This window comes from Quercus robur, chromosome 2, assembly GCF_932294415.1.
Source record: "Quercus robur chromosome 2, dhQueRobu3.1, whole genome shotgun sequence".
Classification (NCBI taxonomy): Eukaryota; Viridiplantae; Streptophyta; class Magnoliopsida; order Fagales; family Fagaceae; genus Quercus; species Quercus robur.
The window spans coordinates 24,257,177-24,281,308 of record NC_065535.1 but is presented as its reverse complement, the minus strand read 5'-3'; the positions used below and the strand labels follow the sequence as shown (position 1 = coordinate 24,281,308).

Sequence of the window (24,132 nt, the reverse complement as noted above, 5' to 3'; positions counted from 1 at the left end):
TTTTTCTTTATCAACGCATCATCCATGAGCCTCTCATACACCATCCGTCAAAACCACATGTCAACCCTACAAAAGAGACCTTGATAACCTTGGCCTCTTTGCTTGCACACACTACAAAAAAATCGTCCTGTCCCAGCCTTTTTACAAACTGCCGTAATAGATAAGCCTGTACCAGCGCTTTTTGAAAACGCTAGTATAAGAAATCCTATTACGGTGGCTCAAAACCAGCGCTTTACAAAGTGCTGCCATAGGAGGCCTATAGCAGCGTTTTTCAAAAACGCTGGTACAAGAAGCCCAAAAGTGCTGGGATAGGGTTATTGATTTCCCTTATAGGGAAAGACCTATCCCGGCGCTTTTAATAGCACTGGAATAGGTTGACCTTATTCCAGCGCTTCAAAAAGCGCTGGGATAGGTCTTTCTCCATAAGGGAGTGGAGGGACCTATCCCAACACTTTTAAAAGAGCTGGGATAGGTTTCTCCGTTCCCTTATGAAGAGAGGCCTATCCCAGCGCTTTTGGAAGTGCTGGAATAGGATCAACCTATTCTAGCGCTTCAAAAAGCGTTGGGATAGCTCTTTCTCCATAACCCAACGCTTTTAAAAGCACTGGGACAGGTCTCTCCATTCCTCTTATGGAGAGAGGCCTATCCCAGCATTTTTGTAAGCTAGGATAGGTCACCTAAGAAATGACCAAAATACCCCCAAACCCAAAAAATGACCAAAATACCCCTGAAACCTAAAATTTACCAAAATAGGGGTTTAGGAGGTATTTTGGTCATTTGCTATGTTTAGGGAGTATTTTGATCATTTTTTAGTTTTAGGGGTATTATGGTAATTTTTTAGGTTTAGGGTGTATTTTTATCCACTTACAGGTTTAAGGGGGCATTTTGGTCATTTTTTAGGTTTCGAGGATATTTTGGTCATTTTAAGGTTTAGGGGTTATTTTGGTCATATATAGGTTTCAGAGGTACTTTGGTCATTTTGGAGGTTTCAGGGGGTATTTCAGTTAATTTCTAGGTTTTGAGGGTACTTCGATCATTTTTTAGGTTTCAAGGGTATTTCAATCATTTTTAGGTTTCTAGGTTATTTTGGTCAATTTTCAAGCTTGGGGGTTATTTTGGCCATTTTTAAGGTTTCAGCGGTATTTTGGTCATTTTTAGGTTTTGGAGTTATTTTGGTTAATTTTTAGGCTTCGAGGTTATTTTGGCCTTTTTTTTGGTACTATTCATGTATTTTGGTAATTTTTTATGTTTAAGGGGTATTTTGGACATTTGCTTTTGGGTTTTGGGGATAGTTTGGTCATTTTTAGGTTTTAGAGGTATTTTGGTCATTTTTAGGTTTCGGAGGTATTTTGGTCATTTTTTGGGTTTCATGGTCATTTTTTGGGTTTCATGGGTATTTTCGTCATTTTTGGGTTTCATGGGTATTTTTGTTATTTTTTATGTTTCGAGGGTATTTTGGTCAGTTTCTTGGTTTCGGGGGTATTTTTGGTAATTTTTTGGTTTTGGGGTTATTTTGGTCATTTTATAGGTTCTGGGGGTATTTTGGTAATTTTTAGATTTTAGAGGTATTTTGGTCATTTTTTGGGTTTTAATTGGTTATTTTGGTCATTTTTTGGGTTTTAGGGGATATTTTGGTCATTTTTAAGTTTTAGGGGTATTTCGGTCATTTTATGTGTTTTGGGGGGGTAATTTGGTCATTTTGTATGTTTCATTATTATTTTGGTAATGTTTTGGTTTCGGTGGTATTTTGGTTATTTTTCAGGTTTCAGGAGTATTTTGGTCATTTTATGGGTTTCAGGGGTATTTTGGTAATTTTTAGGTTTTGGGTATTTTGGTAATTTTTAGGTTTTGGGGCTATTTTGGTCATTTTTTGGGTTTTGGGAATATTTTGGTCATTTTTAAGTTTTGGAGATATTTTGGTCATTTTTTTTTGGGTTTCAGGGGTATTTTGGTCATTTTGTAGGTTTCGTGGTTATTTTGGTAATTTTGAGATTTTGGGGTATTTTGGTCATTTTTGAAGATTTTAGAGTACTTTGGTCATTTACACTTTAGGGACATTTTGGTAATTTTGATAATTGGGTAATTGGGTGGGTTGGGGTTTACCCATAATAATTGGGTTGGGTTTGGATTAGAAACAATTAGTTAAATAGGTTTTAATGGGTAAATGAGTTTTATATATGCAACCCAATTAAAATATTAAATTATATTTTAATATTGTTAGTCCTCGAGTCTTATCTTACATTTTTTTTAGCTATTACATTATATTTTACTAATTTTTAGTGAGGAATTATATTTTATTAATTTGAAGTATCAAATTAAAATATATTAAATTAGTTTGAAGTATTAAATTAAATTAAATTTTGTTAAATTGAATTATTAAAAAATATTTTTATTAATTAATATAATTTATTTTATTAATTTGTACTGTTAAATTAAATTTTATTAATTTGAAGTATTATATTCAATTTTATTAATTACTAAATTATACTCAATTAATTTTTAGTATTAAAATATATTTACATAATTGGAAGTATTAATTATATTTTATTGACAATTGTAGTATTAAATTTAATTTTAGTAGTTTCTACACAAAAAAAAAAATCTAGTAATTTGAAGTATTAAATTATATATTTGTTAATTTGTAGGATTAAATTATATTTTTTTAATTATTAAATTATGTTTTATTAATTTGAAGTATTAAATATTATTTTAGAGAAAGAGCATGCTAAAGTTTATTATGATGGGAATATAACTTGTTAGGTTGAAACTCAAGCCCGCCGTAATAGGACTGTACGGATTTTTTTAATAAAATAATATTTAATACTTCAAATTAATAAAATATAATTTTATCCTACAAATTAACAAATATATAATTTAATACTTTAAATTACTAAAATTAAATTTAATCCTACAATTGTCAATAAAATATAATTTACTAATGAATAACAATATAATTAATACTTCCAATTATGTAAATATATTTTAAAACTACAAATTAATTGAGTATAATTTAATAATTAATAAGATTGAATATAATACTTCAAATTAATAAAATATAATTTAACAGTACAAATTAATAAAATAAAATATTTTAATTACTAAAAATATTTTTTAATAATTCACTTTAACAAAATTTAATTTGATTTAATACTTCAAACTAATTTAATATATTTTAATATAATACTTCAAATTAATAAAATATAATTCCTCACTAAAAATTAGTAAAATATAATTTAATAGCTAAAAAAAAAAAGTGTAAGATGAGACTCGAGGATCAACAATATTAAAATATAATTTAATATTTTAATATTACCAAAAAATTACCAAAATCTAAAAATTACCAAAATAACCATGAAACCTACAAAATGTCCAAAATACCCTTGAAACTCAAATAAAATGACCAAAATATCTCCAAAACCTACAAATGACTAAAATATCCCCAAAACCTGAAAATGATTAAAATACCTCCAAAATCTAAAAATTACCAAAATAATTATGAAACCTCAAAATGACCAAAATACCCTTGAACCCAAAAAATGACCAAAATACCTCCCAAAACCCATAAAATGGCCAAAATACCTCTGAATTATTTAAAAACAAAGTTTTGAATGGGTTTATATCTATAATCATTTATAGCTATGAATTTATTTTCTCGTGCTCAACCTTTACCATTCTGATGTAAAGAACTATTGTAGTTCTTTGTTTTTATGGATCATAGTGTTTGAGTTTTGTGTTTTGGTTTATTATCATTTACTTCCTTTACAGTTTTGTGATTTGGTTTATTATCATTTACTGCTTTTGTAATTTTCTGTTACGCTTTGTGATTACTTAAGTAAAGCTATTACTAATCAAAATGTCATTACTTTATAAATCAGCTTGTTCATGAAGACTAGGAATCATCTTACATAGGAATACAAAAAATTTAAGGAGGGACATAGATTACTATATATACTATATAGACACACATATAATGTGTCTACATTACTGCTATGGTGGGTTGTTGTTTTGGAGCAAACGGGTGGCTTGCATGGAGAGAAAATGTGGAGTATTTTCTATTATGAGTGTTGTTTGTTTTGTGACTTACATTTTTGAAACTCAATGTGCAATGTTGAAATTGTAGTGTAGGTGCGCCTCATAATTCGACACATATCAATGGATAAGAGTTGGATGGACGCTAAAAAGGGTTTTGAAGAATACTTCCATGGGCTTGACTCATTTGTGGAGTTTGCTGCTTGCACGGCATGTCAAGGGAAGATCTCATGTCCTTGTAGGAATTGTAGGCATAGATATATGTTTGATGTAGAGGTCGTGCGTGATCACCTGTACTCATTTGGGATGGTGAAGAATTATAGAACTTGGGTGTTTAATGGGGAATTTGAGTCTACACCAACCACTACTGAAGGTGGAAGTAGTCGTGTGCATGAGACTTTGGATCAATATGGTGATTTCCATGGGATGCTGCATGACTTACACCCCATGCATGATATGGCACCGGATTCAATGGACGAAGGTCCTAGTGTGCAACAAGGTCCAGATGGTCCTTCTGTGCAACAACCGGTTAAAGGTCCCAATAATTATGCAAAAAAGTTTTACAAATGAATACAAGATGTGGAGAAACCTTTATACGAAGGGTGTACAAAATTTAGCATATTCTCAACCATTGTGGTTTTGTACCACTTAAAGACTCTTTGTGGTTGGACTAACAAATCATTCACTTTGTTGCTTCAAGTCTTGCAAGATATGTTTCCTTCGAATGCTAAGTTGTCAAAAGATTGTTACGAGGCTAAGAAGATAATTATGGATTTGGGTTTGGGTTATGAGAAGATTCATGCTTGTCCTAATGATTGCATGCTTTATTGGAAGGAGAAGAGTAACCTTGATGCTTGCCCACATTGTGAGGTATCAAGATGGAAACTGCCCGAGTCGCCTGTAGCTGATAAGACATAGGCTTCATCAAGCAAAAGCAAGAAGAAAGTTGCAAAGGTCCTACATTGGTTCCCTTTAAAGCCAAGATTGCAACGACTCTTTCTATCATCCAAGCTAGCCACTAATATGAAATGGCATGCTACTGGTTGAACAAATGGAGGGGTAATAAGGCATCCTGTTGATTCTGAAGCTTAGAAAGAATTTGATGATAAGCATGTAGAGTTCGCATCTGACCCCTGCAATGTCAAACTTGGGTTAGCAGCGGATGGGTTCAACCCGTATGGAAACATGAGTACCACGCATTGTACATGGCCGGTTGTGTTAGTTCCATACAACCTCCCTCCTTGGATGTGCATGAAAATGTCTTCCTTGATCTTGTCACTTGAAATTCCTAGTCCAACCTCACCTGGGATTGCTATAGATGTGTATCTCCAAACCTTGGTAGAAGAATTAAAAGAGTTGTAGGATGTTGGAGTCGAATCATTTGACGCATCTTCTAATACTAGATTCCAATTGCGTGCAGCACTGATGTGGACCATAAATGATTTTCCTACATACGCTGACATTTTTGGTTGGAGTATGAAGGGTTTGCTTGCATGTCCATGTTGCATGGATGATACCAAGTCCCGTTACCTTAAACATGGCCAGAAAGTTTGTTACATGGGACATAGGCAATGGTTGGATAACGATCACGAGTTCCATGAAGATGATATAAATTTTGATGGGACTAAGGAGTTTAGAGTGGCTCCAGTGACACCATCGGGCTTAGAGATCATGCAACAAACAGAGAAGTTAGTTGGACGTTGTCTTGGGAAGAAGTATCAGGATCTTTATAACAAAAGAAAGAGGGGGGGAGGATGCATGTGTCTGGAAAAAGAGAAGCATTTTGTTCACCTTGCCTTATTGGGCTGATCAGAAGTTGCGTCACAATATCAATGTGATGCATACGGAGAAGAATGTAACTAATAATATAATGGCAAGACAAAGGACACCTACTAGGCACGCCTTGACTTAAAGGTCATGGGTATACGGAGTGAACTTCATCTAGTCCACAAAGGGGTTGATACGGTTGAGATGCCAGCAGCTTGTTATAATATGACTACAAGTGAGAAAGAAAAGTTCCTACAAGTTTTGAAGGATGTAAGAGTGCCCGATGGGTATGCTTTGAATATCTCACGTCGTATCCATCTCAAAGAATGCAAGATTTCTGGTTTAAAGAGCCATGATGACCACATCTTGATGTAGCAACTCCTTCTAATAGTTTTGCATGGATTGTTGCCGTCAAGGCCTTTGATCAAGTTATCATGTTATTTCCGTGAAATCTATTCCAAAATACTGACTGTGCCGGATCTTGAAAACCTCGAGAAAGATATCACAGTCACGTTGTGTGAATTGGAGAAGATATTTCCTCCATCATTTTTCACAGTTATGGTACATGTAGTCATGCATTTGGCTAGGGAAGCGAAGCTTGGTGGACCAGTTCATTATTGTTGGATGTATCCTATTGAGAGGTAATCCTTATATTTGGCTTATGATTGATTTGGTATTTTAATGTATGGTACGTTGTTCAATTGGGGAGTTCGGTATTGTGCCTAGGTACCTATCCCAACTTAAGTCTTACGTGAGAAATAAAGTTGCTCCAGAAGGATCTATAGCTCAGGGGTACATAGTTGAAGAGTGCTTAACATTCTATTCAAGGTACATGCATGGCATTGAAACAATTTTCACGCGACCTATCAGAATGGTGGAAAATTCTACCGATGCGGTGTCTTACTTCTCACCAAGTCAAACAAAATTAATTCAAGCTCATCGTTACATTCTTTTCATCTATGCCGACGTTGGACATTTTCGCGAGTAAGTTATAGTTGATTCAATTAGTTTACAGTCATAGTCCATTACTAGAAATACTGTTTTATTATGACTAACACAAATGCATGCACAGTATGCACAAACATGTGATCGAGGATGAACTAGGAAAGGCCCGCCGTTGTATAACCGATGGTGTCATTCATAAGCACCACATGGAGAAGTTTTGTGGCTAGTTTAGAGATCTTGTAAGTATGAATGCTAGTGACTTTTTTCATGGCTGTATATGGGAAGTAAACTAACTTATAATATGTACGCATAAACGTGTTAGGTTATGTCCATAAGTGATGCTAACAGGTAGAAACTTAGCATTACTCTTAGTACAATTGGTGCATGTCCCTATTCTAGAGCCAAGCGAATGAAGCACTATGTGACCAACGGTTTAAAATTTCAAACTAAAGATTAGGAGAAGAATAAGAAAACTCAAAACAGTGGAGTAAGTGTCGTGACTGACGGTGGCGTTGCTTACTATGGTATTGTAACGGATATTATTGAGTTGAATTATTCAGATAAAATAAGACATGTGTTATTCAAAAGTAAATGGGTCAACGTTCTTAGTAGCCGGGGGTTCAAGATTGATGAGTTAGGGTTTCCACTTGTGAATTTTACCCGCTTGATACATGTGGGGGATGAATTGATAGATGAGCCATATGTATTGGCATCTGAAGCATCACAAGTGTTTTATGTAGATGACAAGAGGGACAAGGATTGGTTTGTAGTTGTTAAAACTAAAGTAAGGGATGTGTTTGACGCGAGCAGTGGTCCCTTGTGTGAGAATGATAATGGTGATACTTATTGCGAAAATGTTGCCTACAATATCATCGGTGACAATGCGACTTCTGACAACATTGGTTTGGCTCGACCTGATGTCCAAGGAACCACAATTGATGCAATGGTCATTGAGGAGAACAAGAAGCAAGATGGGGACTTCATAGATGATAATAACTTTATTGATGACGAAGTCAGTGATGAGGAGTATAGCGACAATGAGTTCAACGACGATTAGTAGTGTAATGTAGTAAGACCATCTTTTGAACTAATACATTCCTATTATAACACTTTAGATTAGAATATGTATTTTCATTGTCACCTATACTGTTTTTGGACTTAAGTAAATGGAAATTCAATTGCTTCCATATGTGTGGCTTGGTAGTGTGCTTGTGAAGTGCTGCATGTTTAAAACGTTTGTTAGAGATTATATACATACATACATACATATATATATATAGACATATGTATATGTAACATTATGTTTTTTATAACTAACAAGCTTGCATTGTTTAGGTACTACACACAAGAATAGGGAGGAAGCGGCGACTTCAATTCGTTAAGCCTGGTGAGAGCTCTTCACATGTGGGGTCGAATGAAGTACCATCACACCAACAAGCTCCTCCAGCTGATGATGATAGACGACAGTCTCAGGGGAGTGATGATGAGATACAACCACCAGGTTGGTGTATTTCTAAATTTGTACTCAATAGCAAGATTATGAAATTCCATTCCTTTTTTTTTTTTTTAATAATTATTTCGATATCTGTTGTAAATTTGTTTTGTTTTGAATAAATAAAATCTAATAATATGTTTCTAGGACAGTGCTCTATGCAGAAACATTTTGTTATGGCCATATCAATGAAGGGTTCACATATTTGAAGTTTCTCCCACCATAATAAACAATATCATTTCCAATAATTGATCCCATGTCTATTACTGACTTCTGTGCACTGAAATTCATTTCAAAAGTGCAATTCCTTATAAGGCAGTAGAGTATGTGTTGTCCACTGTAAATCATAGACTTCATTTGATTGGCAAGAAACCATTTGGCAAAAACAATCAACTCTATGGCTATAAATGGTAAAACTAAAACAGGTGGTCTACACTCCCTAAAGCCCAAGTAGAAGGGAATGTATTATTTACTTGCATGAGTGCCACATTTATGTCATATGTGAGTTCTAAGATCAAATATAGATTCTCTAATAACCTCTTTTGCACTTTTGCCGTGCATTTTGGACTTTTATATCTGTCAATCTCTAATCAGAATCATCTATGGTGAGCATGTTGGTCAAGAAAAAAGCAAAAATCCAAAAGAGGGTTTGTTAAATTATAACTCTGATAAAAAATTTTACAGGTAAAAGAATATTAGAATATGTTATACTTTGAGTTATTTTTTTATATTACCATGTTAATAACAAAAATATCCTCAGTATAACATATTTTATTTCATTCTATTAGAATATGTTATACTTTGTTGACATTTAATAGATACTGAGGACATACCCGTACCCGCATCTAGAGCAGTTGTTGTGCCCAATAAATGTGGGCCTAACCGATTCGATGATATATGGAATACGCCACTAAGCAAAAAATTATTCTTGGAAATAAATAAAACGGGCCAACCAGTCAGGGAGAATGCTGGACCTTGGGCAAAGTGGTTGGGAACAGTGGCAAGAAAGCCTTATATGTGCCCAATCAATTACCACTCATGGCATTCCATGCCACTACAATACAAGAATCAATGTTGGGAAGCCATTCAGGTATTAGGCAAAAAGCAATGGTAAAAGAAATGACCATGAATTTCCTTTAAACATACATCAATTGCTTCAATAGTCGTGATTTTCTTCTTCTTCTTTTTTCTTTTTTCTTTTGGTTCAAAATAAAATTCAATCTTTCTAAATAAAATTATATAAGGTTATGCAAACTACAAGAATAGGTTCTATCTCTCTTTCAATGGTAGGACTTTATTTAAAGTTTGAAATTAATTATCTTTAATTTGGAAACCCCTATTTGTTTATTTGGCTAGTAAGGACTGTTGATAATCTATTTTTGTTGAGTTTGCAAGTCATTTAATGTAGGAGACATGTCCTAATTGAGGAGATTTTGTCAAGCCCTAGAAATGATCTTTGTTAATGTATCTTCAAGTTACGAATGTCATTGCTTGTGGAAAAATTGTGTGACTTATGGCTTGATAACGGTGTATTGGATCTTTGATAGAACCAGAGTACCAAGTCCATTTGTATATATGTATTTGTAGATATGTGCTTCATTTGGGCTACTGAGTATTTGAAATGTCTTATAATATTTTCTTTTGCAAACTACAAGAATAGGTTCTATCTCTCTTTCAAAACTACACCATTTTGGTATCAAATTCTCTCTCTTTCAAATTCTTCACTCTTTATTACTTGTTTAAAGTCTTATGTCAATTTACTGTTATGTTAAAAATGTGGCATTTTAAAGTTAATTCAACTTTACACATGACAGGCACAATAGGTAATTCCTACAACCCGCATCCCACTTGCCGAGCAAAGGAAATGGGCACTCTCACGGATTGGGAAGTTGTGAAAGGGCCACAAATCAGAGTTGAAGGAGAAGCACTGCAACCTGCTTACAACTAAGGAAGATTTACTTCAACTATCACTGTCGAAGGTTGATGACACTCAATTTCATGGCTTGGTGGAGTACTGGTTCTCTGACAATTTTAAGGTAGTAATAGTTACAGTAGTATAAATGTTTTGCTTTTATAGGTTCCATGCTCAAGAGTATTATATTTTAGCTTGTTATTGTAATTGATAGTGACTTTCTTGAAATGTTTGTAGGAGCTGTTGAAAGATAACAAAGCGCACCGTGGGAAGCAAACGGAGTTGCACACGCTCGGATCCAAAAGCATGGCCCAGACAGCGGATATCATTGTAAGAACAATATTATATATATTAATAACATGCTTATATTATTTTGCGTTCTAAAGTAGGAGTAAATGTGATTCGACGCCATCAAATCGACACCCTCTCTTTAATATGCCGAATGTACTGACCATGTTGTAGGCAAAAAAGAAAGGCAGGCCACTAGAGAGAGATGAGATGTATGAAGTGACATATTCTCACCGTGATGGTACTGCTATGAATGCCACTGCGGAAGCAAACATTGTAAATTTGTAACAAATTATATTAGTAATTTGAATGTATTGTATTTTGATTTGGAAAGAAGTTCTTTTATTAATGTCACATGGTAGGGACTCCAATTAAAGGGAAGACTGGTTTCTCATTGCCCAACCTTGTTCTTGATTAGGTTGTTGGCATTATTAGATTAGATTAGATTAGGATCGTACAATGTTAGGAAACTTTTGTTTATAACATTATTATTTTTATTTATTAAAAGTTCTTTACTCTTTTATGATTATGATTGCAAAGAGGGTCACAAGTTTGAATACTTTACCTAACTTTACTCTTTTATGATTAAGATTGCAGGTTTTCATTTTCATAGTGAATATTTCTTGACTTAGTCTCCAATGTTTGAATAGTTTTATGGTGCGGCTATATAATTTCTTTAGGATTGGAAATGTAGTTTGTCTTGCAATTTTGACTTAAAGTTTAATGATTACAGTAAGCAATCTTGAAGGCTGGAGGCAATAATTTAATGTTGTTGGATTTGGGAAGTGTCTTACTAAGCTTAATAAGCCTAGACTCACATGTTTAACTTTGTTGCAACTTATAATATGATGCCTTGATACTTCATTATTTCTAGATATTATGGTGAAAGGGGCTTTGAGGTTGATAATGAGTTTCATTTCTATGATAATGACTACAATTTTTAAATTTTCCTGTCTGTTAATCCCCCTTTATAAATATTGCTACTTGTTTGAATTTGCTTGGTTGTGTTGGACAAAGCGCTCTCAGTCATAAGTTGCTTTATTACTTTTAGTTTAATTTCAATGATTACTTAAGTGCAAGTAACAGCAGCAAGTGCAAGGTGGTCCAACTTAACACTAACTTCTTTTTCCGATGCTGATTTACCTTTACCTGAACCTAATATGTGAAGACATTAATGCTTTAAAGTAAAAGCTTAAGTGGGATATCAAAAGCATTGGGTGTCCTTATACAAAAGGTCTTTAGTAAATATTGTTGTGACTATTCTTGAGGCCATTTCAAAGAACTAAGAATAATGTCAAATGTGTTAGTGGTTTGCGTGATAAGGTCCAACTAGTAATCATACTAGTAGTTTTCCTATGCATTTGAGTGTACACACCTATGGTTTTATTTAATTACATCAGTGAGGATGACATCTGTAACATCTAAAAACCAAATGAAAATATCCAAAAATTCCCCAAGCATAAATAGATTTTTGGTTTCAGGATAGGGTTGCATGTTTTGGGATAGTGTTGTTTTGACATATTTTAATAGTGCTCATTTTGGAGCAGTAAGACGATTAGATTTAGTCATTTTGAGATTATATGATTAATGAGCACAGTTCTGACATTGCAATGCATATCAAGGACACATGACATAGGTTCATCTACGGAAAAGATTACTTTGTAATAGTGCCATTGTTTGGGTATATAATTTCTTGTGATATCTAAAATAAAATGTTGTGGCAATTTGAACAGATTCTCATACTAATCTGTTTGAGGAATCAAACTAGACAACTCTGGTCCATCTTCAATGTTATTGTGAATTTTTTCTTGGCGATTATTGTGTTATTTGAACATTACTTGTTTATAATCCTTCCCATGCAAGCCTAATTTACAAGCAGATTGGGGTAGAGTTCAGGTATCTCAAGCTGTGCTTGTAAAACGGTTACGCAAGCTCACAATGATGAGCACTTTTGTAACCTAAAAGGATTACAAAACTTATGAACAATAACAAAATGAATCTATGAAGTCTATGGGTTTATACAACTGTTTCTTAAATGTGTTTGTATATGAACTAGGAAACTTCTAGGTTCAAAACATTGTAGTTCTTCACATGTTGGTTTAATTTCTGATATGCTTAGATATTTGATGGAAACTCTTAAGGACACAATATATATGGTTTGGGTTCTAAGTACGCATGGTATAACTCTAACCCAACTTTTTTTTCTTTTTTTCTTTTATAATAACTCCAACCTAACTTTTATATATATAAAAGCATATTACTCATGTTGGCATGTGTATTATTGCCCTCGTTGCTAGTATGTTGTTTTGTTTATTTGTGATTACTAGGCAAAGATGAAACAGCTTATGACAGAGTGGTCATAGTTGCGGGGAAACGACATTGAGGTAGGCATACTTTGGCAGCCCGATGATGCATTTGGACAGGTCATCGATGCAGAGAGAGGTGGCCGTGTCATAAGGGTAGGCTTCGGTCCAACCCCCTCTAGCAATTGTGCGAGGTCAATGGATGACAGTACGCCACCTCCAACATCTACTACAACCGACCAAAGGGTTATCGAGTTATCTACTCAAGTAGAAGCAATGAAGGAGAAATGTGCTCGTTATGATGCTGAAATGAGGTTAATGCGGAGGATGTTGACTTCACCGTGCCCATTGTTTCCCAGTATATCTATGGTAAGAAGTTTGAATACAAAGTATGTGCATTTTTGTTCATGTTTGTATGGTGATTGGTGAGTTGTCATGAAGTTTCTGTGATGCAAAATAATTAGATGAAATTTTGTTTGGAAATGGTTTATGGATAATTTATGAAGTTAATGGATTATTGGATAGTATATGATGCTTTTTTGTGTGTGCCTGTGTGTGTAGGTGATTGGTGAGTTTTGATCTGATGAATTTTGTTGTGAAATGGGTTAATTGGTTGGCCACGTCTTTGGAAAACTTTTTCAGTTTGCTAAATATTGTTGGTCACCTGCTCTATCCAAATAAAGATTCTTTTTAGTTATTTTACCAAAAAATAATAGTAATAAAGATTCTTTTTGTTTATAATTTATAATTACTTCTTTTACTGTCTAATTTAGATTGTATTAATGTTTATTTATTTATTAGTGGGAGGGTGTAATGTCAGGTAAGGTCTATTTTGCTTGATGTGTTATGACTTTCTAGACTGATTAGTAGTGTGATTGAAAATGAGAATCAAGAGCTGTAATGAGGTGTAGGAATATACCAAGGTTGTAAGTAAATGAGTGATCAGAGAGAGGAGAATATGCCCAAGTAGTGGCCTAGAATTTGACAAGAACTTGTAAAGAGAAAATATTTATGTGTAGCAGATAAAAACAACTAAGTTACCCATTGAGTAAATCTAGTAATTTTCAGGTTCATATGATCTAATGTCCTGAGTTTAAGTCTTTTAACCAACACTTTAAATCATCCCAAAACAAAACTTTCTTGTAATTACCCCATGTTTATAAGTATAAAATAAAAAAGGTTTAACAGCCAAGTAATCAACTGATCATTCAGGTGGTCTTACAGCACTTGATTATTACAACCACCTCAAATAGAGGAAAAACAAGATTATTTGTCCCTGAATTATTGCAAGCAGCAAAGCGAGGTAAACTCATTCATTCCAAAAATGAAAGTAAGCTTGTTTAGAGTTTAGACTCAGGCTTATTAATACAATAAGGTAAATTTATGGGTTTTTAGAAGTTATCTTGAATTTAAGGTCACCCCACAAGTATTTTTTTGTAAATATTTTTTTATGTTGTTTATTAAATCCTTATTTTAACATATTTTAGTTATTAACTGTATTGTGGTTTTGTGATTGGGAGCTTGGAAAACATTTTCCTTTTCTTTGTATTGATGGTTGTTTCAAGGTTATTTGTAAGTAATCACTTATTGAATCTTTTGCATAAATTGCTTACTAATCACTTTTTGAGAAATTTATTGAGACTAATACCCAATTGATATGCTTAATTGAAATCAGTTATTTTGAGTGTGTTTTAATTGCTAATGTGGCACTTGGTAGTAATACTAGTGATATTGTGTCATTCAGCTACTAACTTTATTGTTTAGTACAGTAATCCATTGTGTGCTTCTTAATTCGTAGGATGGTGATGGTGATGGTGATGGTGATTCTGGAGTGGATATCTAGTCTCCCAGTGCTCAACACTTATCATTTGATGATACGTAGGGCTATCCACAGAAAACCGATACCCGACCCACCCGCAAAAACCGTCCAATCCGGCCCGAGCACCGGCCGACCTGACGCCAGTGACAGTCGGCGGCGGGTTTCGGCCTCCAGAACCTGTAAACGACAGGTCGGTTGGTAGGTTTTCTCCCTCAAACTCGATTGAACTGAAATAATGAGCATTTTCCAACGAAATTTTTTAGATCCGGCGAGATCTCAGCCATTTCCGGTGAGATCTCAGCTAGATCCATGAAATCTCCACTGGATTTGGAGAGATCTCACTAGATCTAGCGAGATCTTGCTAAATCTGGTAAGATTTCGCCAAATCTGGCGAATTTCCAGCGATATTCTAGCGAAAATATCATCGAAATTTCGTCGTTGACTCATTGGATTTTGGTCGATTTTTCGATCTTGATCTCTGACCGAACCGACCGCCATCCGTTGAAGGTCGGATCAGCCCGATCCGATCAACACTCCGGTCGACGGTAGGTTGAAAATCTGAATATCTGATTTGGTTAGGTCGGTTCTGGGTTGGGCACAAACCCAACCCGGACCGACCCGTGGACAAGCCTAATGATACGCAGTAGGCGATACTTTGGGCATCTATTTTGGAGTAATTACTATGATATTTTGATATTTATAATAAAGGTTCAAACTTTGATATATATGTACACATCATAGTTGGAAACTTTATTATAACATTCTAGACAATTAGAATGTATTCTTTTGTGCAAGACATTCTATATAGTTAGAATGTATTTTTTTTGTGTAGGATATTGTACATAGTTGTTTAGAATGTATTATTTTGTTCATAACATTCTAGATACTTGGGGTGTATTATTTTGTGTATAAAATTCTAGACATTTGGGATGTAATTATTGATATCATGTAATTAAATATATTTAGTTTCTTGGTTTAATGTGGTATGGTATTTGTTATTGGAAAATATGAATTGCAATTCGTTATAGTTGCTATAAAATAGGTATTGGAAAATATGTATTTTAGATACATTACAGGTGCTAAAAAATTTTTAAATTAAAAAAAAAAAAAAAGACTTATACCAGCGCTTTTGAAAGCGCTGGCATAGGTCCTTTTAAATTATATTGATTCAAGACCTATACCAGCGCTTTGAGAACGCTGGAATAGGTATAGCCTATGCTAGCGCTTTCAAAAGTGCTAGTACAAGTCCGATGACCCTATACCGACATTCAAACCACGGCAGTTTGAAGTGCCGGGAAAAGAATGCCGGGATAGGAATTTTGACCCTATCCTAGTGCTTTTTGGGGCTAGCCCAGCGGTTTTCAAAACGCTGGGATAGCCCCGTTTTTTTGTAGTGACACACCATCATGAGCTATAAAACCACATATTGGGGAGATAAGTATCTTGAGAGAAACTAATTAATTAGGTAGTTAATATAACATATATAGACACATATAACCAAAAAGTATAAACCTTATGAGTATGAATTTTTTTTTTCATCAAGAATGTGTGTTTTGTTTTGTTTTTTTGTTTTTTTTCCATTTACTTTATCATATTTAACATATTATATAGTTGTTAGAGTGGAAACTCACTAATTAGCTTTTTTGTCTACGAGGTTTGAGATGGACAAACCCTGCAACAAAGAGCTATCAAGAGGTTTTTATAGTTGTCTATTTGAATGCAAGACTTTCTTGATTTTTTCTAATCTAACAATAATAATCTTATTAAGCCTGCATTACTTGATTCTAAGTTGATAAATGATATGGTACAGAACATTAAACTAGGATTTGAAGAGAATGGTACATCAAAATAGACGGTATCAAATTTTTTTTTTTTAAATAATTCAATAGTTACAGCGGTAATATAGGATTTGAACATTGAAAAAATGTTATGAACATATTAAAAAGTGTCAATCAATTAAACTACAAAACTCCTAATGATGATATCAAAATATTTATTTTCAATGGAGAAACAGAAACGGTCCGAATCTAATTCACAAAACATTGGTTGTTACGCAAAGTAATAATTCAGTTAAGGAATAATCATAATATTAATATGCTTGCTGTCTGTCGGCAGATGTTCACGCGTGACGTCGGTGCATGCGAGCTAGTAAAGCCAGAAACAAAACTCCAACAGTTGACAGTGAGCAAGTAATGAAAAGACAAACAGTCTTTATGCGGTTCGGCGGATCTCAAGTTAAGCAGCTCTGCCACTGCATGTCAACATACATTGAAATTAATCACATGCTGCGGGGGCCCTGCTGTGTTGAATGGGAATAAAAAGATTGGCAGTGGGTATCCACAGGTAGCCTATGATAAGCCCTCCCTAGCTAATACTGCATCTTCTTCATCTTTGTAGTGAGTACCTTTTACCCCAACTTAAACAATAAGCAAAAGAAGAGAAATCGACTTTCAGTTTAGGCAACTTTTATATATATTGGAATAGTCTGTATGAGGCTATGAGCCTCTTTTTTTTTTTTTTTTTTGGTGTGTTAAATTTATTATATTTAACTATATTGTTTGGTTTTTAATTAAACTATGGTCTTTGAACTATGTGTGAGGAATTATTCATCAGTTTTCTATTTCCTAAGGTCCATTTTAAATGCAACATAACATTACCCATGGCATTTTAAAGGCAGCTAGTTTTAATCACTCTGGTGGAACACATGACCAATTGGTACATTTGTTTTTCCAAAAAACAAGTCCATTCCCATCTAATAGCTAATAAAATGAAAATAAATGAAACATGCAGTAAACGCCAAAAACGCAAAGTGGACCGACATATAAAGACGAATGCAAAGCCATTTGACGGCCGAGATGAACTCAAAATCTGTCAAAGTCTTAATAGCCATTGACGTACCCAATCAAACGCTCTTTGAACTCCTCTTCATTACTTTACAACGATGTGCAGCGAAGACCGACATAGAAAAACAGACAAACAGACATTTACCTTTAACTGAAACCCACGTGACAATTACTTATAAAAAAGAAAAAGAAAAAAAGAAACCCACGTGACAACCCAATCAGATGTCGCCACGACATCATTCCAAATATTGGAGGACCCCACATTTAGACCACCGCGTATTTGGGTCCCACAAAACCCGCTTTTTAGTTTTTGAACTCGCCTCTCTTGCCCTCTCAGCTTCCAAGTTCCAACTCCCCCAACCCCTCTCAGTTTTTGAGTCTCTTATCTCTGTCTCCTCATTCTCTCAGAGAGAGACAGAGAGAGCCATTTGTAATTGAAACCCACCCAGCTCCTCACATTGTGGTCTCTTTGTTTCTCTATCTTTCTGGGATTTTCATGCGAGTATCCCAGGTACGTGCGTGCGTGTGTGTGTGTGTGTGTGTGTGTGTGTGTGAGTGTCTTGTGTATTCATTATTTACGTTCCTTTAATATGATGTGTGTTTTAGTTTGGTTTTAATTTAATTAAAGGAACATAATACCAATGCAAAACAGCACAGTTTTTACGTCTTTCTGAGTTTTGTTTAATGGAAACATAAAAATCTCATGGTTGTTACATTTTTCTTTTGCATTTCTTTCTCTTGAATCTGATGCAAAACAAAACCTTAAGACTTCAATTTCTTTTTCTTCCGTGCTTTCCCCTCAGCAATGTGTCTTCTTTTTTTCTTATTGGTTTCTTCTCAACCAAAGGCTGCATTGAAGTTCTTCTTGATGTACATTATTTGGTTTGTACGCATGAGTTTTCTTATTATCCTTAGTAAAGCATTCATTTCCCCTTTTAAAAAAAATGTCAGCTTATATTTGGAACCATTTTTAATAGTTTATGTACTATGTTATCATCAATCATCAATGGTAATAAAAAGGGTAGTTAAGAGCCTTGTCACTCAACTGACATCTCATGTTTTCAAAATTATTGAATTATTAATAAATAATTAGATAATGGTAATAAAAAGGGTGCTTTTTCAGAGTATGTTTGGGTTCAGAACATTTGCAGGAGGATTTTTCCTCAAAATTTGTACGAGTAATATTATTGACTATTAAGCTTTAAATCTAGTTTGGTTTCTTTTTATATGCTATGCAGTCTCTGTGCATACTGTGAGTTTACTTGTATTAATGTAACTTTAGAACATCATCCATGATTTTTGGAATTCTTAATTATATAATGCTTTGTATTATGAACTATGGATCATGTCTCTCCTGCTAGTATTTTTGTACATATGTATTTACTTAGAAAGATCATCAATACCACTGACCAGATTTTCATTTTCTTCTTCTTCTTCATTTTTCTTTCTCCCGGGGGAGGGGTTTAAAAGATTGTTGTTGAAGTATGAACTTTTAATTTGTTCTTAGTTTCTTTTACAGTTGGATCATGAAGATCTCACAGGGGATGTTGGTTTATTAACTTCTCCCCTTTCCCCCTTAGTTAGTCTGTTTGCAACTATTTGAACTTGGTTATGTTCACTGATTCAGTTTGTATAGCTTCTATGTATTCTAATGAATAGATCTCTAGAAACTTGTGTAGTATGTCTTTGTAAGTTACCAAATGATCATTCTAAGTTCTATAGTTTCCTGCATCAGCAATGGGAAACATCAGAACTCCATTCAAGGGGATAATTAAAGATATCAAAGGAAGGGCTGCATGCTATAAGGAAGACTGGGAACTTTGCTCAGGCATTAGGTAATCGTTTGTTTGTTTGTTTGTTTTTTTTTTTTTTTTTTTTTTGAAACAGATCATATAGTGGGAATTCCATATACCAACAATAAGCCTGCTTTCACAATAAATTTCACTGTTTATTTTTATGACCACTGAGTTAGCAGGTTGTAATTGGTGTACAGTAAAAATTGTGTCAATGGTGAACTCATATAAAAGTGATAGTACACCAACTATAATTTGTCACCTTTAATAGGTTGTAAAAAATAGCTGTGAAATTTGTTTGCATTACTCATATTTTTTATACATAAATCATGTAATCTATGTCAGGATATTGGCTCCAACGACCTATATCTTCTTTGCTTCTGCTCTCCCAGTTATTGCCTTTGGGGAACAACTGAGTAGGGATACAGGTACATTACTTTTTTTCTCTCCTTAAATTGAACTTCTAAAGAGGTACAGAGGAATTTTATTGCAATGTCTAAAAACTTCATTGGTTTACTTGAATTTGAGCCCTATCTTAGATGGAAGCTTAAGCACAGTGGAAACATTAGCTTCTACTGCTCTTTGTGGAATCATCCACTCAATTATTGGTGGACAGCCTTTGTTGATTTTAGGAGTTGCAGAACCCACGGTTATAATGTACACTTATTTGTACAAGTTCTGTAAAGGACGGCCAGAGTTGGGGAGCAAGCTGTATTTAGCTTGGGCTGGGTGGTATGGGAATCAATGTCATATTTTCTGGATTATTCAGTGTTTAACAAAATTCTGAATTAGCATAAGTGTTACAAATCTTTACTAGTGTACCTATATTACAGGGTTTGTGTCTGGACAGCACTCCTGCTGTTTCTTCTTGCAATATTCAATGCATGTTCCATCATCACTAGATTTACAAGGATAGTGGCGGAACTTTTTGGAATGTTAATTGCTGTTCTTTTCATGCAAGAGGCTGTCAAGGTATCAATTGATTTTGCAGAGAAAAAAAAAAATTGTGGATTTAGCAAAAGCAGATACTAATTGTGACAATTGTCAAATCACAGGGATTGATCAGTGAATTCAGTATTCCCAAAGCTGAAAATACCGCATTGGAAAAGTACAAATTCCAGTGGCTGTATTTAAATGGGTTACTTGCCATCCTTTTCTCATTTGGTCTACTCTTCACTGCACTTAAGAGCAGAAGAGCAAGATCATGGAGATACGGCACAGGTAAATAAACTAAAATTCAGTGACTTTGTCAATTTACAAAAGCTTGTCCACGTTGGGGCTAATTTTGTTCCCTCTTTTACTATTTTATGGTTTCGGATACAGGGTGGTTGAGAGGAATCATTGCAGACTATGGGGTTCTCCTTATGGTCTTGTTCTGGTCAGCATTGGCTTTTGCTGTACCCGGTAAAGTTCCGGATGGAGTTCCTAGAAGGCTCTTTTGTCCACTTCCCTGGGAATCTGCATCATTGTACCATTGGACAGTGATCAAGGTACTAAATTTCGGATGAATAGTTTGTTTTTTCTATTCTACTTCCAATGATTACATGCCACTCCATAGTATCTCTTACACTGCATCCTAGAATTGTTAGGTTGGGATGTGAGATTTTTTTTTTTTTTTAGTGTTCTATGGTTGCTTGGAATGGTTTTAAACAACTCTCCTATTAGGTAAGCACTCTGCTCTCCCCGAAATTATTGTATGGGGGATCTATTTCCAATCCATTCATGGGTCAGATTTGAATCCAGTAGAGGCCTAACATAAGCCAGGTCTATGACTTATAGGTCAAATTTATCTGATACATTTAACAATTTAGCATGTTAATAAATTGAACTAACTATACACTCAAGTTGCAGGATATATGACCTAATTTATCTACTTCATACACTGAAATTTCAGGATATGGGAAAGGTCCCACTTTCGTACATTTTTGCCGCCTTTGTACCAGCAATTATGATAGCAGGTCTATACTTCTTTGACCACAGCGTAGCTTCTCAGATGGCACAACAGAAGGAGTTTAACCTCCAAAAACCTTCTGCATACCATTATGATATCTTATTGCTTGGACTAATGGTATGTCCCTGGATTTAGAACTTTTTTTTGGGCTTAATTTTCTCTTTGTAATTCATGTTGCCAACCTATAAGTTATTCATTCGTAAGATTTGATGCTCAATGTTGTTGTTCAGACTTTGATTTGTGGGTTGCTTGGACTTCCTCCTTCGAATGGAGTGCTCCCGCAGTCCCCAATGCACACTAAGAGTCTGGCAGTTCTCAAGAGGCAGGTAGGTTATGCAATGTATTTGACTGCTATTATCAAGACCACTGATTTAGATTTGTAAATGATATGGGCCATGATTTGCAGGGGATCCGAAAGAAGATGGTGAAAAATGCCAAGGAATGTATCAAACATCATGCGAGCAACTCTGAAATCTATGGAAAGATGGAAGCTGTATTCATGGAAATGGAAACAGCTCCAACTGTAATCTCTCTCTCTCTCTCTCTCTCTCTCTCTCTCTCTCTCTCTCTCTCTCTCTCTCTCTCTGTGCGCAACGCACTCTCTTAACTCTGATAAGCATATTGTAAATTTTCTTGCAGACCAAAGAGTTGGAAAACTTGAAGGAGGCAGTAATGAAAGCTGATGATGGGGGAGATGCAAAGGGCAAATTTGATCCAGAGAAAGACATTGATGCTTATTTGCCTGTCCGGGTTAATGAACAAAGAATGAGCAACTTGTTTCAGTCCCTCCTTGTGGGCGTATCAATATGTGCTATCTCTGTAATCAAAATGGTACCTACCTCAGTTCTTTGGGGATACTTTGCCTACATGGCCATTGATAGTCTCCCAGGAAATCAGTTCTGGGAAAGGATCTTGCTCCTCTTCATCACTCCCGAACGTCGTTACAAGTAAGTCATCTTATCAGTGGTTCAGAACTTTGGTTAAACAAAATGTTGTGGTTTAGTCTATTTCATTTTTGGAGACAGCCGGATGCCTCTTGGAAATTTTATGTGCCAATTTCTTATACATAGCAATACATGCTAGTTTGTCAGAGAAGGTGACTCCATTCCCTGTCAGCTAAACTGAAACCAAAGAAACAGATATTATAATCTCTCTCATGTGAACTAATAAACTTGTAAGAAACACAAAGTGTGATGGTGGTATAAACTCCCATGTGGTGTCTGAGCACCTTTGAGTGAAATAAATTGTGCCTTTCTTAAAAGTGTATGTTGCCTATACTTTTGTTTAGTATCATAATCTTGTGATGATATTGTGTTGGGCAGAGTCTTGGAAGGCTCTCATGCTTCATTTGTGGAGTCGGTACCATTCAAGTGCATTGCTACATTTACACTCTTCCAAATTGTATATTTTCTGGTCTGTTTCGGTGTGACATGGATACCTATAGCTGGAATTTTGTTTCCATTGCCATTCTTCCTTCTCGTAAGCATAAGACAATACCTACTTCCCAAGCTGTTCGAGCCTTACTATCTTCAGGAACTAGATGCTTCTGAGTACGAGGAAATTGCTGGTGCCCCACAGCGTACCCGAAGTCTCTCAATTGTGGTATGCATATTAATACTCTCATGGTTTATTTATCTGTGGACCAGCTTACTGATCCATTCTAGCTTTGGAATGATGATAAAATTACTACAAAATGTTAATCAATGAGTTTAAAATTTAGCAAGCAATATGGTATCTGACAAAAAATGTGAGCAGGGAAAGGAACTACCTGATTCTGGTAGCGAGGCTGGGGAGAGTTCAGAAGAATTCTATGATTCTGAGATTTTGGATAAGATAACAACCAATAGAGGGGAGGTCAAACTTAGAACTGTAAGCTTCAGTGAACTTTCAGGTAACTAACCAAAACATACTCTTTAAGGTTTCAACATATTTATGGTAAATCTAGTTTCATCCCTTATTAAGTTACAAATGGCATGGTTTACAGGTTTACCCAGATGATGTCCGAGTATAATGAGAGCTGCTATTTTTTGATATACTCTGCTTGTACAATGATGATCTTGAGTATGATCCTCTGAAGAAGTGACGACATTTGCTTGTCTTCTTGTTTAGAAACAGCTAAGGACAAATGATATCATATCATATAATATAAGAGAGAGAGAGAGAGAGAGAGACCAAAAAAGAATGGAAAATATGTGGAAAAAATAGAGAAAAGCTAGAAAGTTGGGGAAGCCATTAGAATGTATACTGTGAGAAGTCATAGCCCTTCATTCATTTGCTCATAATTATACTAGCAAAATTATAGCAAATTTCCCTCTTCTTTATGTAATTTGGTTTGTGACTACTAGATTTTTTATTGGTTCTTTTATTAAATTTTGTTATTTACTCCCAGTGTGTATAGAGATAGTTAAGCTAGAAATCAAATCAGGTGTTAGAGAATTTAGCACTATGCAGTGTGCTCCAATATTTTTTAGTTATTCCTGTGTCATTTCAATGTATCAGACTTGAAACTTGATAATAAATTAATCTTTGCCATGAGTGCAGTTATGGGGTATTTTGGTTTTGCCCTGCATTAAATTTCTTAATGGTGTAATTGCTTTGTTTTGGTGAAAGCTAAAGAAAATCAGGACAGAGGAAGGAAGAAAGAATACCGAATTGTAACAAAATGAATTCAGTCACATTGATACTTTACAGTTCTGGTATTCTTACGTGAAAATAGAGCAAAACTACCCTAATCACTCAACCAGCTGTAGTAACACTCCTCAACAAACCAGTAACAAACTTAACTTACAGCTACTGATATAACTAATGACATTGACAAACTCGTGTTTGGTATAACTTAATTTTCAGATTTTAAAAAATAGGCCGTTTTAAAAAGTTGTACATTGAAAAAAGTGAGATTAAAAAAAGCCATACTTGAAAAAGAGTGATTTCAAAACAGGACACCAAATGATGGGTTAATAAAATACAGATACGAAATACAGCTTGTAGTA

At 34.8% G+C, this 24,132-nt stretch overlaps 1 protein-coding gene across 2 annotated transcripts; it reads left to right on the top strand.

Annotated features, from left to right (window-relative positions):
* Positions 1-17,729: 17,729 nt before the first annotated feature.
* LOC126712994 (probable boron transporter 7) lies at positions 17,730-23,693 on the top strand. 2 transcript variants are annotated; one of them, XM_050412578.1, is made up of 14 exons: positions 17,730-17,909; positions 19,121-19,233; positions 19,537-19,619; positions 19,731-19,923; positions 20,025-20,163; positions 20,247-20,412; positions 20,515-20,681; positions 21,086-21,259; positions 21,373-21,468; positions 21,549-21,665; positions 21,782-22,089; positions 22,465-22,744; positions 22,898-23,033; positions 23,127-23,693. In XM_050412578.1, exons 1-14 carry the CDS (start codon positions 17,895-17,897, stop codon positions 23,138-23,140), a joined length of 2,001 nt encoding a protein of 666 aa, XP_050268535.1. In that variant the 5' UTR covers positions 17,730-17,894; the 3' UTR covers positions 23,141-23,693. The 2 variants fall into 2 exon arrangements, with proteins under 2 accessions (XP_050268535.1, XP_050268536.1); XM_050412579.1 differs by having other exon boundaries at positions 17,734-17,909; positions 19,134-19,233.
* The last annotated feature ends 439 nt before the right edge of the window (positions 23,694-24,132 follow it).